Source organism: Muntiacus reevesi, chromosome 1 (assembly GCF_963930625.1).
Source record: "Muntiacus reevesi chromosome 1, mMunRee1.1, whole genome shotgun sequence".
Classification (NCBI taxonomy): Eukaryota; Metazoa; Chordata; class Mammalia; order Artiodactyla; family Cervidae; genus Muntiacus; species Muntiacus reevesi.
In genome coordinates, this window is record NC_089249.1 from 243,429,348 (window position 1) to 243,444,046 (window position 14,699).

General features: G+C 47.4%; 1 protein-coding gene across 4 annotated transcripts in view; it reads left to right on the forward strand.

The window, feature by feature from the left end:
* Window positions 1–14,699, forward strand: part of LARP1 (La ribonucleoprotein 1, translational regulator) — a 57,352-nt gene that overhangs the window by 34,396 nt on the left and 8,257 nt on the right. The window contains exons 2-15 of one of the 4 annotated variants that reach the window (XM_065918976.1): window positions 1,455–1,516; window positions 1,791–1,856; window positions 2,773–2,947; window positions 3,846–3,974; window positions 4,051–4,173; window positions 4,351–4,513; window positions 5,323–5,467; window positions 8,347–8,521; window positions 8,628–8,797; window positions 10,989–11,381; window positions 12,194–12,317; window positions 12,438–12,643; window positions 13,109–13,215; window positions 14,095–14,246. In XM_065918976.1, coding sequence (XP_065775048.1) covers window positions 1,455–1,516; window positions 1,791–1,856; window positions 2,773–2,947; window positions 3,846–3,974; window positions 4,051–4,173; window positions 4,351–4,513; window positions 5,323–5,467; window positions 8,347–8,521; window positions 8,628–8,797; window positions 10,989–11,381; window positions 12,194–12,317; window positions 12,438–12,643; window positions 13,109–13,215; window positions 14,095–14,246 — 2,190 coding nt within the window. Of the gene's footprint in view, window positions 1–1,454; window positions 1,517–1,790; window positions 1,857–2,772; window positions 2,948–3,845; window positions 3,975–4,050; window positions 4,252–4,350; window positions 4,514–5,322; window positions 5,468–8,346; window positions 8,522–8,627; window positions 8,798–10,988; window positions 11,382–12,193; window positions 12,318–12,437; window positions 12,644–13,108; window positions 13,216–14,094; window positions 14,247–14,699 lie in introns of all 4 variants that reach the window. The other 3 variants (XM_065918977.1, XM_065918975.1, XM_065918974.1) reach the window with 3 other exon arrangements.

Below are 14,699 nucleotides of genomic sequence, written 5' to 3' on the forward strand. Positions count from 1 at the left end.
AGATTTCAGTGGCCTCACAGTTAGGAATCAGGCAAGGACTCTCTTCTCATTAAGGGAACAAGCGTCTGATCAAGAAGTGGAACATTCCTTTTGAGACCAGCTGGACAAATTTCTCTGCTCAGGGACTGGGGGCAGCTCTTGTCCTGGCATGGCTGGCCAACATTGGTGGGAAAGGGATGGGTGGGCAGAGGCCCAGGTTGTGTCTTACCCTATGGGTCTCTGGGAAGGAAGGGTTCAGAAACTCCTGGTCTTCAGAACCAACTTGGAAAACCAAGTGTAGGTGTAGAAAGGACCAGACTTATTAGAGCCACTTCCTTAAAAAAAAATTTTTTCCCCTTTTTAAAAAGCCCCTGGACTTTGCTGGCTGGCCAGTGGTTAAGACTCTGCACTTCTATTGCAGGGGCTGCAAGTGCGATTCCTGGTCAGGGAGTTATGACCCTGCATGATGCACGGTACAGCCAAAAAATAAAAATTAAAAGTAATAAAAGTAGAAAGCTCCGCTCTACCCTGGTTGAAACTACTGGAGAATCCCAAACACAATTAAATCACTGTAGATATACTACTTAAGTCCTGGTAATATTTGGTTGTGTGTCTTTCCAGAGTTCCTACTATGTGTATTTGTATGTATACCTTTTCAATTTATTTTACAAAAATGGGATTATGATTTTTTTCATTTACTGTGTTTATCTTTTCATATCAGTAGAGATCATTATCATTTTAAGAACACTCTGGAAGTTGCTCAACTTTTATTTAGCCAGTTCACTACTGTTAGACATTATTTTCAGTTTTTTTGAAATTATGAATAGCTCTTTCAGCATCTTTGCACATAAGTCTAACACGTGTCTAATTTGTATCATTAGGATAAATTCCTAAAGGTGGAACCATTGAGTCAAATGTTGGGGGTGATGGTCTCACTTTTCCTCTGGAAACTTGGAAGGCAGGCACATCTTCCTGTTGGCGACCACAGATGAGTGAGGACAGAGCTGGCTCTGATGCACAGGCCTTAGAAGAGGTCTTGGACTTCTTGATGCCCACTTAGGGTTTTGGCTTGCCTTCCTGAAGTCTGCTCACACAAAGACTTCTGGAATGTCTGAGCCAAAGACAGTCTCTCAGAGTCCTCTATGGGGTCTGCTGGGATTCAGGAGCCCTGAACTATGGAGCAAATCCTGCTGTGGACCTGGACTCTCCAGGCCTTAGTCCCCCTCACACAAGAGGGTAAGAGCTGTGAGAGACCAGTGTTGGATTCCTGGGGTTTTGGCTGCCTGCTTCTTCCATGATCTCACTTTCCATGATTTCTTCAGAAAACGGAGTTTGAGCATGTGTCCTCCTTCGTTCCGCCACGTCTTCCGTGCGGGGGAACCTGCAGGTTGCTTGGTGGCGTGGGGCAGTGATGAGGGTGAGGAGCTGGTCGGGGTCCTCTCTGATGGGCCACCTCTCCTTTCTTGCTTCCACAGAACATTCTGCCCCGGCCAAGGTGGTGAGGGCAGCAGTTCCTAAACAGCGCAAAGGTGGCAAGGTAAGAAACATGAGTTGGCAACCCAGGGGTTGGGGTGGGCTTCCTGGATGGACGTGGTAGCCTCTTTTCTGTTGTAGTGAGTGCTTCTGGGCTGCAGGGGTTTTCTGGGTTCTCTCTGAATAGCAGAGGCACTTTTTCTGGGTCCTTGTTGTGGATGATTCTTGTGGACAGACTGGTTTTGGCTTACGATCTCTTGGTGGAGCTGTATTTTGGATGAGGACCTGAATGGTGGAGGCAGGGTTACCCTGGAACCCTCATAGAATGTGCCTTGCAGGTTGGTGACTTTGGAGATGCAATCAACTGGCCAACACCTGGAGAGATAGCCCACAAGAGTGTGCAGGTGAGTCTGTGGGGAGGGATGGGCAGGTTTGAACTCCATCTACATGTTCACATTTGGCCGCAAGCTTTCAGAGCCTCGGGTATTAATTTTTTGTTTTTTTAAAAGGAGTGGTTGGAAAATATGGGCAACATTGAAACAGCTAAGAATCATCCTTTGAGCCTTTGCTGTGTGACAGAGACTGCCAAGTGCTGTTTATCCATCATTTCACTTAATCTTCAATGACTCCTAGATAGGCCCTTCGGTAATTCCCATTTTACAGATGAGGCCACTGAGGCCTGGAGGGGAGGTTAATCACTAGTCCTGGATGGCCAGGCAAGGATTGAAAGTCACATGTGTCATGTTCTAAAACCTGTGTTCTCCACTTGGATTGCCTGTAAGTGCAGCAGAATGGTCATTAGGGCAAGTACCCACCTCCAGAACACAGGTTATGGGGAAGATTACATAGCTTTCCTAAGCCCCAGCAGAAGATGGACCCCTGATCAGTCCTTTCCTCCCCAGCATTTTTTTTTCTGGGCTGACGGCAAGGTTCCTCAATGGCTTGGGCCACTGGGCTTTGTTCATAGACAGGATTGGTGTGGACCGACCAGAGACCAGTGTCTCCTCCATCCCACAGGTGATTCAAACCACATGGTCCTGTTGTAGGGAGTAAACAGCTGGCCTTTGCAGACCACAGCCCGTGTCGAGGGGTTGTCTCTCTCATTTACACTTAAGGGACTTGGAGAGGCAAGTTGTCCTCTGCCTGTCGCCTGTTTGACCACTCTTCCCAGCAAAGGCATGTCAGGCGTGAAAACAGGGCCATAGGATACATCCACCCCAACCTGCATCATGTGCTCCAGTAACAGGGAGCTCCCTTCCTTCCCATCCTGAGTGGCTTTCAGATGCACGTCACCTCCCTGTTCTCTGCTTCCTGCTGCAGCCACAGGCCCACAAGTCTCAGCCTGCCCGCAAGCTACCACCCAAAAAGGACATGAAGGAACAGGAGAAAGGAGAGGGGAGCGATAGTAAGGAGAGCCCGAAAACCAAATCGGATGAATCGGGGGAGGAGAAGAATGGGGACGAGGACTGCCAGCGAGGGGGACAGAAGAAGAAAGGTGAGTGGCTTGGAGCAGGACTTGGGAGGAGGTAGCAGGCAGAATCAGGGAATGTGAGAACTCAAGCGCTGCTGGAGCAATTTCAGGAGCCCCCCAAAAGTGCTTGGGAGTCTGATGGGTGTAGGCTGCTGGGCTGGCAAACTTCCTTCCAACTATGTGTCCACCATTTCTTTTGCTGTAACCAGCATTTGGAAAGCCCTGTCCTCAGCACTGGGGCTCAAGCAGTGCAGAAGACAGGGGGTCCCTCCCACAGTGTGTTCTTTGTGTCTCTTGATGTATTGCTGCCTTGTGTTAGATTTCATTTAAATACAGGAGATCCCATTGCTCTGGCTGAAATGGCTCGGATACATGTTTGGCTGCTGTCATACGTATCTAGAAGAACAGTGGTTTAACCAATATGGAAGATTGTTTCTTTCACTTGATAGCTTAGTAGAAGTAGGCCAGGCCTAGAATGGCAGCTCTTTGATTCCTTTGTCTTGCTGTGTGTTGGCTCTTCTCATTCCAGGTGACTCACTCTACTTAGCAGGATGGGGAAAAGGGAGAATAGCTCCCTGCTTTTTAGGGATGCACCCTAGAATTGACTGCTTCCACCCAGCTTTCCTCGGCATGTATCTAGGGGAGCCTGGAGGTGTGGTCTTGATTCCAGGCTGCCATGTGTCTGGCTGTAGAGCGTGTGCTCTGGAGAAATCAGTGTTGGGAGTCAATCAAGAGTGTCCATCACACTGAAGTCTACCGCCTTCTTATTTTAGAGATGAAAATGAGGTCCAGTGAGGGAAAGGCATTTGCCCGAGGTGACCAGGGGGCAATGAACACCCTGCCAGGGACAGAGGATTGGGGGTAGAGATGGGCAGGAGGGGCCTCTCCTTCAAGCCTTTCTCGTGCCCACGCTGTTCTCCAGGGAACAAACACAAGTGGGTTCCGTTGCAAATAGACATGAAGCCGGAAGTGCCCAGAGAGAAACTGGTCTCACGCCCTGCTCGTCCTCCAGAGCCACGACACACCCCCACCAGCCGCGGGGAGATCAAAGGTATGCGCTCCCACTATGGAGGGCCTGGGCCTGGGGCTCACCCTCAGGCCTGACCTGATGCCCCCTCTCCCCATAGGATCTGAGCCTGTCACCTACGTGCCCGTGGCCCCCCCCACTCCAGCCTGGCAACCAGAGACCAAATCGGAGCCTGCCTGGCATGACCAGGATGAGACATCGAGTGTGAAGAGTGATGGGGCTGGTGGGGCGCGGGCTTCCTTCCGTGGCCGTGGACGGGGGCGTGGTCGCGGACGGGGACGCGGACGGGGTGGCACTCGAAGTACGTGAGGCCCCTTTGGGCTCTGGGATGTCTGAGGGAGTTCAGTGGGGGCGGCGGGCGGGGATCTCCTCTCCCTCATGGTGCTTGTTCCCCCCATAGCCCATTTTGACTACCAGTTTGGCTACCGAAAGTTTGATGGTGCGGAGGGGCCTCGCACCCCCAAGTACATGAACAACATCACCTACTATTTTGACAATGTCAGCAGCACTGAACTTTACAGCGTGGACCAGGAGTTGCTTAAAGACTACATCAAACGCCAGATGTGAGTGTTCGGGCGTCTTCCTTCTGGAGACACGGGTGGGATTGGGGGTGCCCAAGGACGGAGTAGGGCTATGCAGGCCCTTCTGGGGACCACAGTGGTTGCTGCCTCTGGCTGGAGGTAAAAAAGATAATTTGAGAGAACTGCACTTCTGTTTTAAAAATTAATCAGTTAGTGTTTTTAAAAGGAAACAAAATGTCTAGATTCTGTTCCCGTTGGGCCTCTGTTTGTAATGGCAGCGTTGTCAGAATGCTAATAGACACTGAGTTCTCATTGATGAGGCTCAGTGCTCAGCTTCATAGGCATTCTCTTACTTGGTTATGGAGTTACCTATTTAATTTTTATGAGCTGGGTTTTATCCCTTTTTTATTGATAAGTAAACAGGCCCAGTAACTTGCCCAACTAATAAGTGGCAAGGCACAGATTTCAGTCTGTTTCTGTCTGACTTGCAAAACCTTAACTCCTAACCTCTCTAATGGACTGTCTCTCAGTCAGGTGGGGGAGCCATACAAGGAAAGAGATCGTTGCGATAGAGTGTGATAAGCAGTTTAGGAGCAGAAGAAAAGGTGACCAACAGTATTGGGACTGGGTTTTAAAGGATGAGGAGCTTGTCAGGCTGAAGGGCAGAGGGTGACAGTTTGACCCAAGGTTAGGGAGCCATGGGAGGATAACATCATCTCTTTCCAGCCTTTAAGATTGTAAATACAGAGGGACAGGGTTGGTTGGAGGCTGTGTGAGGTTCCTGGAATGTACAGAACAAAGAAGGCATATTCTCACATGATGGAGCAATCACACTTCTCCCCTCCACCTAGTGAATACTACTTCAGCGTGGACAATTTAGAGCGAGACTTCTTCCTGCGACGAAAAATGGATGCTGACGGTTTCCTTCCCATGACACTTATTGCGTCCTTCCACCGAGTGCAGGCCCTTACCACTGACATTTCACTCATCTTTGCGGTATGTCTCCCTCCTTGGGGCTGGGGTGGAGGGGAAAGAAAGATCCTTACTTAAGGAGCTGGAGTTTGGGTCAAGCCCAGGAACCCCAGAAGAGTCCTCATCTCATTACTTGTGCTAAGATTCCAAGGCTTGGCCAGCCTCTCTCTCTCTCCCTCCCTCTCTCTCCTCCTTCCCTTCCCTTCCCTTCCCCATCTCACCTTCCTCCCCCTCTCTCGCTCACCCCTTTATCATGGAAGACATCAGACATGGAAGATTTACAAAAGTCAGTCCAGTGGTGTAATGAGCCCATTACCCAGTCTCAGCAGCTATCAATTCATGGCCAGTCTTATTCCGTCTATCTCCTCATCTGTTTCCTTTCCCAGATTACTTTGAAGAAAATCTCCAGTAATCTGACATTTTTTCCATGTTTCAGTTAATTTATCTCCAAAAGTTAAAGACCTGTTAAAGAAAAGTACTCCCTATATCATTATTGCATGTAAAAATATTAATGATTCTTTAATATCACCAAATATTTGTTCAGTTGCCAATTCACCCCCCATTTCAGAAGTTTTCTTTCAGTAGTTTGTGAATCAGGATCCAGATAAGATCAATACATTGTCTTATGATATCTCTTCCTCTTTCTCTTCCCTTGCAGTTTTTTGTTGGAATGCTAGATTATACAGCTTGTAGAATTTTCCATAGGACACAGTGGTACATTTTACATGTTCCATATTCCAGATTTTTTGTAAATTAGTGACTGAGAGGCTTGATCAGATTCAGGTTTTTTTCTTCCTTTCTCCCTCCTTGTGGAGAATACTTTATAGATAGTGATATATTCTCTCAGGTGGCACTTAATGAATGCTTCACCTGGTTCTCTTTTTTGTCATATAAGCTGTAAGAAACTATAAAATGTTTATGTTCTATCTGTCTGTCTGTATTTGTTTGCTGGAATAACTCTTTAAGGAGGTACTTTGCCTTATCAGCTGTTTGGTTACCAAGAAGCATGTAAAAAAAAAAAAAAAGCAGCAGCATGTAGTTTGTACAGGAAGGGCAGTTAAGTGCTTGATCTTTTCCTTTGTTAACCAATTCTCAAAATTATGAGCTGATCGCTAATAACCTTCAAAGGTAACTGGTAAGGTTTCAGTTTGTGTTTTTGCTTTAGTATCATTACAGACTAGTAGATTCAAGCATTTTGTTTCATTTATTGTAGTTATTCTGCTCAATCAAATCATTGCCAGTGGGACCTTGGTTCATCTTGTACTTTTGTTGCGTCAGATCTGGAATGGCCTTTTTTTTTCTTTAAGACACTCTAGGTCCTTTATTTTGGGGAAATGGTAATTCTAATATTTAGATATCACACCCTGAATTATAGGGTGTTTATTGCTACGATTGGTCGTTTTTTTTTTTTTTTTTAATACATCATGAGATTACGTTGATATTTTCTGTTAATATTTCTACAGTGTCTTTACTTAACCCAAGGATCTTTTATGTTTGTAACTTTTACTTTCTCCCATGCCAAAAATCCTAATTCCAAACAACATCAATATAAACTGTTTATTTGTTTTACTCTACACATTATGCTTACAGTACCTCTCCTACTTCTAAAAATTTTTTTCCCCCATTTTTACCGTCAGTGACTATTTTCTTAAGTTGAAATAATTTTTATGTGGTTGTGTACATATTAGTTTTAGTAATTTTGCTTTGCTCTCACATTTTCGGGAATGCTTTCTTACCCCTAATTTCTTACTTGTTTTACATTTATATAAAATATTTATGTGGTTCCAAAGGCAAATGGTATGTTGAAAGTCCAACTTAAAAGATTTTCTTAATACTTTTTCCCCTTTTACTATAAACAAACTTTTTTGAATCCTTCCATTAAAAAAGAAATAAGTAAATGCCTCTCTGTATTATATACTTACCTTAGATGAATGGTAACATGTGTTTCTTCACCATTTTTTGCTTTCACTTAATGTATCTGGGAACTGGCCACTTAGTAGTGGTAGTGGTAAAAGAAAGATACTGCTCGTTCTTATTTACAGTTGTGTATATATATCTTTTCGTGGTTTAGCCAGTAAGTCTTTGGTGTGGGAGTGGGATGGTTGAACTGAAGGGCACCTGCGTATATAATTTTGCTGGCTGTTACCTGATTTCCTTTCTAGTGGGTATGCTTTCTGCAATCTCACCAGCAGTGTATGAGAATGCCTCTTTCCCCAGCCTCACCAACAGAGTATGTTGTCACATGTTGGAATGTTTTTCTTTTCCATTTAAAAGAATTTGAAAAGAAAACTCTTCTCTACTCCCCATTACTTCACCCCCTTTCCCCAGCGATAGATACCTGTAGCCCTTTACCTGGAATCCTAGAAAAATTTGTGTGCATTTGCATGTTTTTACTTAAGAATTCCACCATCAGTGGAATCTTAAACTCATTGACCTAGACCTGGTTTTTGTGACTCTTAACCACCTCAACGCATTTGAAGCTGATTTTTAAGCCTGAGTAGTGTTGGGGTGAATGGATGGCCATAATTGGTTTAAATTGCCTGTGTAGTGGCAAGTTTAGGTAGTTCCCAGTTTTTTCCTTTTGCAGGCAGTGTTGCTGTGAATGGCCTTTTATCCATATCTTATACATTTTGTCACCTGTTGGTACAAGTATTTCCCTGGGATTGATTCCTGGAAGTAGAATGGCAGGGTCAAAGGGCAAGTGTGTTTTGCATGTTGGTACCTCTTATAAGTTTGAACATCTCACTCGTCTGCTGGCTGTGGAAGATGGGGCCAGTTTTCTTATACTCCTGCCAACTCTGGACTTTGCGCTGAGCTCATGGGGCTCAGTCATACCCCAGCTTCCAAGATCTCGGTCTGTCCATGTCTTCCCTCTACATCTTCTCCCTCCTCCTCCCTTACAGGCCCTAAAGGACAGCAAAGTGGTGGAGATTGTTGAGGAAAAAGTACGCAGGAGGGAGGAGCCAGAGAAATGGCCTCTTCCTGGTCCCCCGATAGTGGATTATTCCCAGACTGATTTCTCCCAGCTTCTCAACTGCCCAGAGTTTGTGCCCCGCCAGCACTACCAGAAAGAGACAGGTAGGTACCCTGCTGACACGCGGATGCCTCCCTGTCGCTGTTGTCTTCTGGCCAGCAGTCCTGCTCAGGGCTGGTGGGATGAGGACCTCCCCTTTCCACCCTTCAGAGTCAGCGCCTGGCTCTCCCCGTGCGGTCACTCCAGTGCCAACCAAAACAGAGGAGGTCAGCAACCTAAAGACACTGCCCAAGGGCCTGTCCGCCAGCCTCCCCGACCTGGATTCTGAGAACTGGATTGAAGTGAAGAAAAGGCCTCGGCCCTCTCCAGCACGACCCAAGGTGGGTGAGGCCTGTCCCTATCCTAGATTCTAGGGGTTTAGGCTAGAGAGTGCGGAATGGGTATCACATAGGCACAGAGCTCTGTGTTCTAAGGGAGTAACAGTCAGGCCAGGTGGTTCAGGGTTGTGATGTAAGCCGCAGGTCACCAGTGAGTGCAGGAAGGCTGATATGGCCTGTTTCCATTTCCAGTGGATCACCCCTCATGACAGCCCTCGCTCTGTAGTTCCTGAGTGGTATCTTTCACAGGAGGAGATCATGCAGCCTCTGGCAGCAGTCTCCTTGAAAATTAAACGTTTCTTAATACTTGGCTGGGGTTTTTTGTTTGATTTTGTGGGGGGGGGGGTTTGTTTGGGGGCTTATTTGGCCAGTCTGTGTGGCATGTGGGCTATTAGTTCCCTGACCAGGAATCAGACTCATGCCCCCTGCAGTGGAAACGCAGTCTTAGCCACTGGGCCACCAGGGAAGCCCCTTGGCTGTTCTTTTTGTCTCATCTAAGTCCTTGTGGCTGCATTATTTAGCACCTTCCCCCTGAATTTGTCCTCACAGACTCACACATAACTCCATCAAATCCTTTGAAAAGGGAAGGGAGAAGGAGCAGACCCATGGCCTGGAGAGTTAGAGTCTAGACTGGAACACAGGTCTTCTGTCATTGCTGGCTGGTGATCTTGGGAAACTTCTCTAATATCTGAAGGCCTCACTTTATCTTAGGCTGAAAGGAAGGGGGGGTTAGATTGCTGTAGAAACAGTAGACCAGTATATGAGTAGCTCACACATAGTCCTCTGTTAGAGAAGTGTTTCAATCTCAAACTAAAATTTGAGGAGCAAACTTCTATTCCATTCATCTGCCCACAGCCATCCCTTCTTTGGAAACCTTGGTCTAGGCCTTGAGAGGAGACCTGATAGATGACCTTGGACTTTGGGTCTGTGGAATTCTGTGCCCCTTTTCCACTGTACCACTGTGATCAACTCCCTCATCTCCTTCTTGCCCCCACACCCCCAACTTCCCTGTCTGTTCTGGTTGTTCAAGAAGTGTCAAATAGGCCAGAATTGTGAGGACAAGGTAGTAAGTGGACAAGGACCTGACAAGGTTCAGTTCAGTCCTGAAGACTACAAAGGCTTTGGAAAGGCCTTTCCAAAGCCACACTTAGCCTCCATTCCAGGATTAGAGCCCTCCACTTCCACCTGGCCTACCCTGACCCTTGTAAAAGAGAGTAGTTTTAAGATTTATACAGAAAGGTTTTTTTGGCACAGCAAGAAATTAATGTTTAAATATGTTCTGTGAGGTAAACAGATGTTTTACCTCCAAAAACTTTCAGATAAATTCAGCCTATCAACACTCTGAAATACTTTGTTTTGACTGAAAGGAGTCTTGTTTTTTCTCTTGCCTTTGGGACATGCTGTGTTTTTAAAGGGTTTTCGTCTGTTTTGCCTCTTACAGTCTTTGTCCCTGCCTTCACCTGGCTTACTTAAACGGGCCCTTTCATAATCACTTCTTCACAGGAGCCTTCCCTGAAGGCTGTCCCCGTTCCTACCCCCAGTTGCTGAAGTGCTCCTCCCTAAGTACTCCCACGAGGCCTGTTTATAGCCTTTACCATCACATTGCAGCTGGTCGGTCGGTTGGTTGACTTTTTCTACCACTAAACTGTGAGCTCCGTAAGTTCAAGGACCTGGTCATGTTCACAGGGCCTGGTACCAGTGGGTTCTTATCCATTTAGCAAATAGTTGAACATGGACTGTTGTTCGGTCCCAGTCTAAGATCTGAGGGTATAATGGAAGGCAAGGCAGCTGTGGTTCTTGCCTGATGAAGCTTCCAACTTATTGGGAGGAGTTGAGGATGGAGAAATGGATGAATTAGCCTATTGAACTTCTTCATGTACCCACTTGGAGGCCAGGTGTTGTGGAGGGATGTGTATTTAGGTAAATAAGAGTGCACTTCATACATAAAGGGAACTTGTCGTCTCAATGTTTTTGAATGACTGATGTGAACTGTGAGTGGAGAAACCCAGAGTCCTATGGGACATCCTTTTTTTGTGAGTGACTCCAGTGCTGACAGCTGTGACTTGGTGTCATTATCAGGGCTGCAGATGTAAAAGTCCCGTGTTGAGGGGTCAGGGCCTCTCTTGGGACAGTGACAGCCTGGTCTAAGGACTTACTGGTGATTCTGTCTCTCTTTGGTTTCCCCCCATTTTAGAAGTCGGAGGAGCCCAGGTTTGTTCACTCAACCACTCTGCCTCAGCATCTGCCGTCTCAGCAGCTGATGTCCAAGGATCAAGATGAGCAAGAGGAACTGGATTTCCTGTTTGACGAGGAAATGGAGCAGATGGATGGGCGGAAGAACACCTTTACCGCCTGGTCTGATGAGGACTCTGACTATGAGATTGATGACCGGGATGTCAACAAAATCCTCATTGTCACTCAGACACCACCTTACATGCGCCGGCACCCAGGGGGCGACCGCACTGGCAACCATACCTCGCGTGCCAAGATGAGTGCTGAGCTGGCCAAGGTCATTAATGATGGGCTCTTCTACTACGAGCAGGACCTGTGGACTGAGAAGTTCGAACCTGAGTATTCCCAGATCAAGGTGAGCCTTGGGCATGGTGGTGGGGGCCTAGGGTGCCTGTGACGTGAGGCAGAGGAAAGCTGACAAGCGCACGACCTTGGGCACAGAACCTCAGCACCCTCATCTAATAAAAGGGGGTGATGATTGACACTGCTTGAGGGGGGCATTAAGAATGAGAAGAAGTGTATAAACGCTGTAAACTGCCCATGTGAGAGGTGATCATCCTGCTTCTTGATCACCCGTGTTTAATTTCAGAGGTTGGCTAGACATTTTTGTGAAGAATAAGATTGGATTGTCATTTTTATTATTAAATATTTATGCATGTATTAAAGTTTAAAGGTGCTTTGAGGAACTTGCTTTTGAGTGTGGAATATGGAGAAAAGATAGGTCTTTTAAAAACTCACTGCTGCCTAGAAACAGTCAAAACTGGCGTTGTAGGCATTTTACAGAGTGGGTGTGTATGGTGGTTAGTCAGCTTCTGGTGAGCCTCTGTAGTGAGTGGTAGTGGTAATGTGTTTCGAGATGAGAGAATTACAGGAAGAGAGTTGGGGAGGGGAGGCTATAGCAGGTTCCGGGGGGGCTGGAGTTCTGACCTCAGTACTGCTGCAGGGAGGGCTGGGCAAGTCTTCAGCCCTGCTGGGTGAGCACGCTCAAGCCTGGGCACCTGGGGTTGAGGCATGGTGATGGGCAGCTGAGAGCCCAGGGACCAGAATTCCACGTATGTGGACGTGGGAACTGCCCTCTTCAACTTCCTGTCTGTCTTGATTCCTGAAACAGGCTAGGGCAGTCCTCTTACCAGCCTCTTTCCCCCACCCATCTTGTGTCCTCTGCAGCAAGAAGTCGAGAACTTCAAGAAAGTCAATATGATCAGTCGGGAGCAGTTTGACACGCTAACCCCTGAGCCCCCTGTGGATCCCAACCAGGAGGTCCCTCCTGGACCACCTCGCTTCCAGCAAGGTGAGAGATGACCCTGCCACCCTGGCCTGAGTGGGACAGTCTGGAGCTGTCGGACGGGGCTTCCTGAGACAGGCAGTCGCAGGCCTACCTCTGCTCACTGTCCCCACTCTGCTTCTGCAGTTCCCACTGATGCCCTGGCTAATAAGCTTTTTGGTGCTCCCGAGCCTTCCACCATCGCCCGCTCTCTACCAACCACTGTCCCAGAGTCGCCAAACTACCGCAATGCCAGGACCCCCCGCACACCCCGGACACCGCAGCTCAAAGATTCAAGCCAGACATCACGGTTTTATCCAGTGGTGAAGGAAGGTCGGACACTGGATGCTAAGGTGAGGCGTTGATGCTGAGCCACTAAGTCCTGGGCTCAACTTGACTGCCTTCCAGGGCTCTGCTTCTCTCCCTTGTCTTGAACTAAGAAAGTACCACATCCCACTCCCCCACCCCTCCCCAACCTGCTCTGCATTCTTAGGCTAGTGGGCCCACCGGGATTGAGTGACCTCATCTGCAGTGTGGAATAGGGGGTGGGAGCGGTGGCCCCATGCAGCCCTGATAAGAACTCAGCAGGTCCTTGAGCAGGTGACATCCCTGAAAGCCTCAGTCTTGTCACCTGTCAGGTAGGTGTGCTAGTTCCTCCTTCAGCTGTGGGCATCATGTGAGACTAGATAAGATGCTTTGTATATTGGGAGATAATTCAGACTTTGGGAGGGTATCATAATCCTACAAATACTTGATGCTCCTCAGAGTCATGTGAGTATGACTGTATATATTAACAAATCCCACACTGACCTTTGCAGACACCTCGGAAAAGGAAGACAAGACACAGCTCGAACCCACCTTTGGAGAGTCACGTGGGCTGGGTGATGGATTCCCGCGAACACAGGCCCCGGACTGCTTCCATCAGGTGTGGGCCCTGGGAAAGGGCGACAGGCCGACCGCAGGGAGGGCAGCAGAGCCGTGACAGTGATGAAACCAAGACGAGAATACCTCTTTGGTCTGCAAATGAAGGGAAATTTAAGGAAGGGGCCCTCATCCAAATCCAAAAAACCAGGAGTAGTCTAGAGAGCTTAATCCAGATCCTGGGGAGAGGAAGGCTGCTTTCTGAAGTGTGGTGGCTGCGTGGCATTCTCTTGGGAGGTTAGCTCAGTTGATTTCAGACATGCATATCTGCTGCCTTCCTCAGGATAGCTCAGGAGTTGAATAAAAGTACAGCTTCCTAGATTCTCCACCCTAGGTCTGCTGGAGCAGCTTCTGGGAGTTGGGCCTGGATTCCTTTTTATTTATTCTCAGGAAAATGACCCCAGTGTTCTGAATTCCAGAGCAGGTTTGGGAGCCACTGACCTATGCACTCTTATTTATTCCCTGCAAAGATAGTTATGTGGTGGTTTTACAAAAAATATGGATGGGTTAACCCATTACAGCTTGGCAAGGAAAGTTAAATGTTAACATGGGATAAATAAACAGCTAAAAGCTCAGGTTTGGGCATTGTACAGATCTGAGATGTTAAATATTAGCTCTGTGACAGGGCAAGACTCCCAGTCTCTGTGAGCCCCAATGTCCTCGCTGTTAAAAAACATCCAAAGGTTGATTGAGTAAGTGAGACCCATGGTTATAAGTGAGATCCATGCATATAGTTAATTAAGGATCTAGTACAGTACCTGGGCCTCTTTGTTACACTGAGAGGCTGGATGTTGAAGGCTGGAAGGAACCAGAGGAACCCCTCCTATCTGATGGTTGGCTGCTCTGGGGAACCTGGTGACACTCTGTTTCATGGTATCTGCAGCTCCAGCCCCTCAGAAGGCACGCCTGCAGTTGGCAGCTATGGCTGTACCCCTCAGTCGCTGCCCAAGTTCCAACATCCTTCCCACGAGCTGCTGAAGGAAAACGGCTTCACACAACACGTCTACCACAAGTACCGTAGGCGCTGCCTTAATGGTAAGAAGCACAGAGGGAGAGGGCAGAGCTTCCTGGGCCACTACTGAGATCCAGAGTATAAGGGCTGGTGGAGCAGGTGACTGTTCTCTTCTAGCCTCAGAGCAAGAAGTGACATAACATAGTAGGAAGGACTGAAGTTAGTTTTGGAATATAGAAGGCAAAGAGGATCTGGTGCTTAGAATATTCCTGTTCCTTGATTTTTCTCTATTGATATTAAAAAAAAAAATCAGGCGTTTTCTTTCCTGTTTCTGGTGAAACCATCGATGTCACAAACAAATATGCATGAGACAGCATATATTCTTCACAAAGATGACCTGTGGACCAAATCCAGTCAGCAGCCTGTCTTTGTACAGCCCTGGAGCTAAGAACAGTTTTTGTTTTAACATTCTTAGGTAGGGTTGGGGAGGGTGAGACTTTATGACAAAGACCATATGTGACCTGCACAACCTAAAA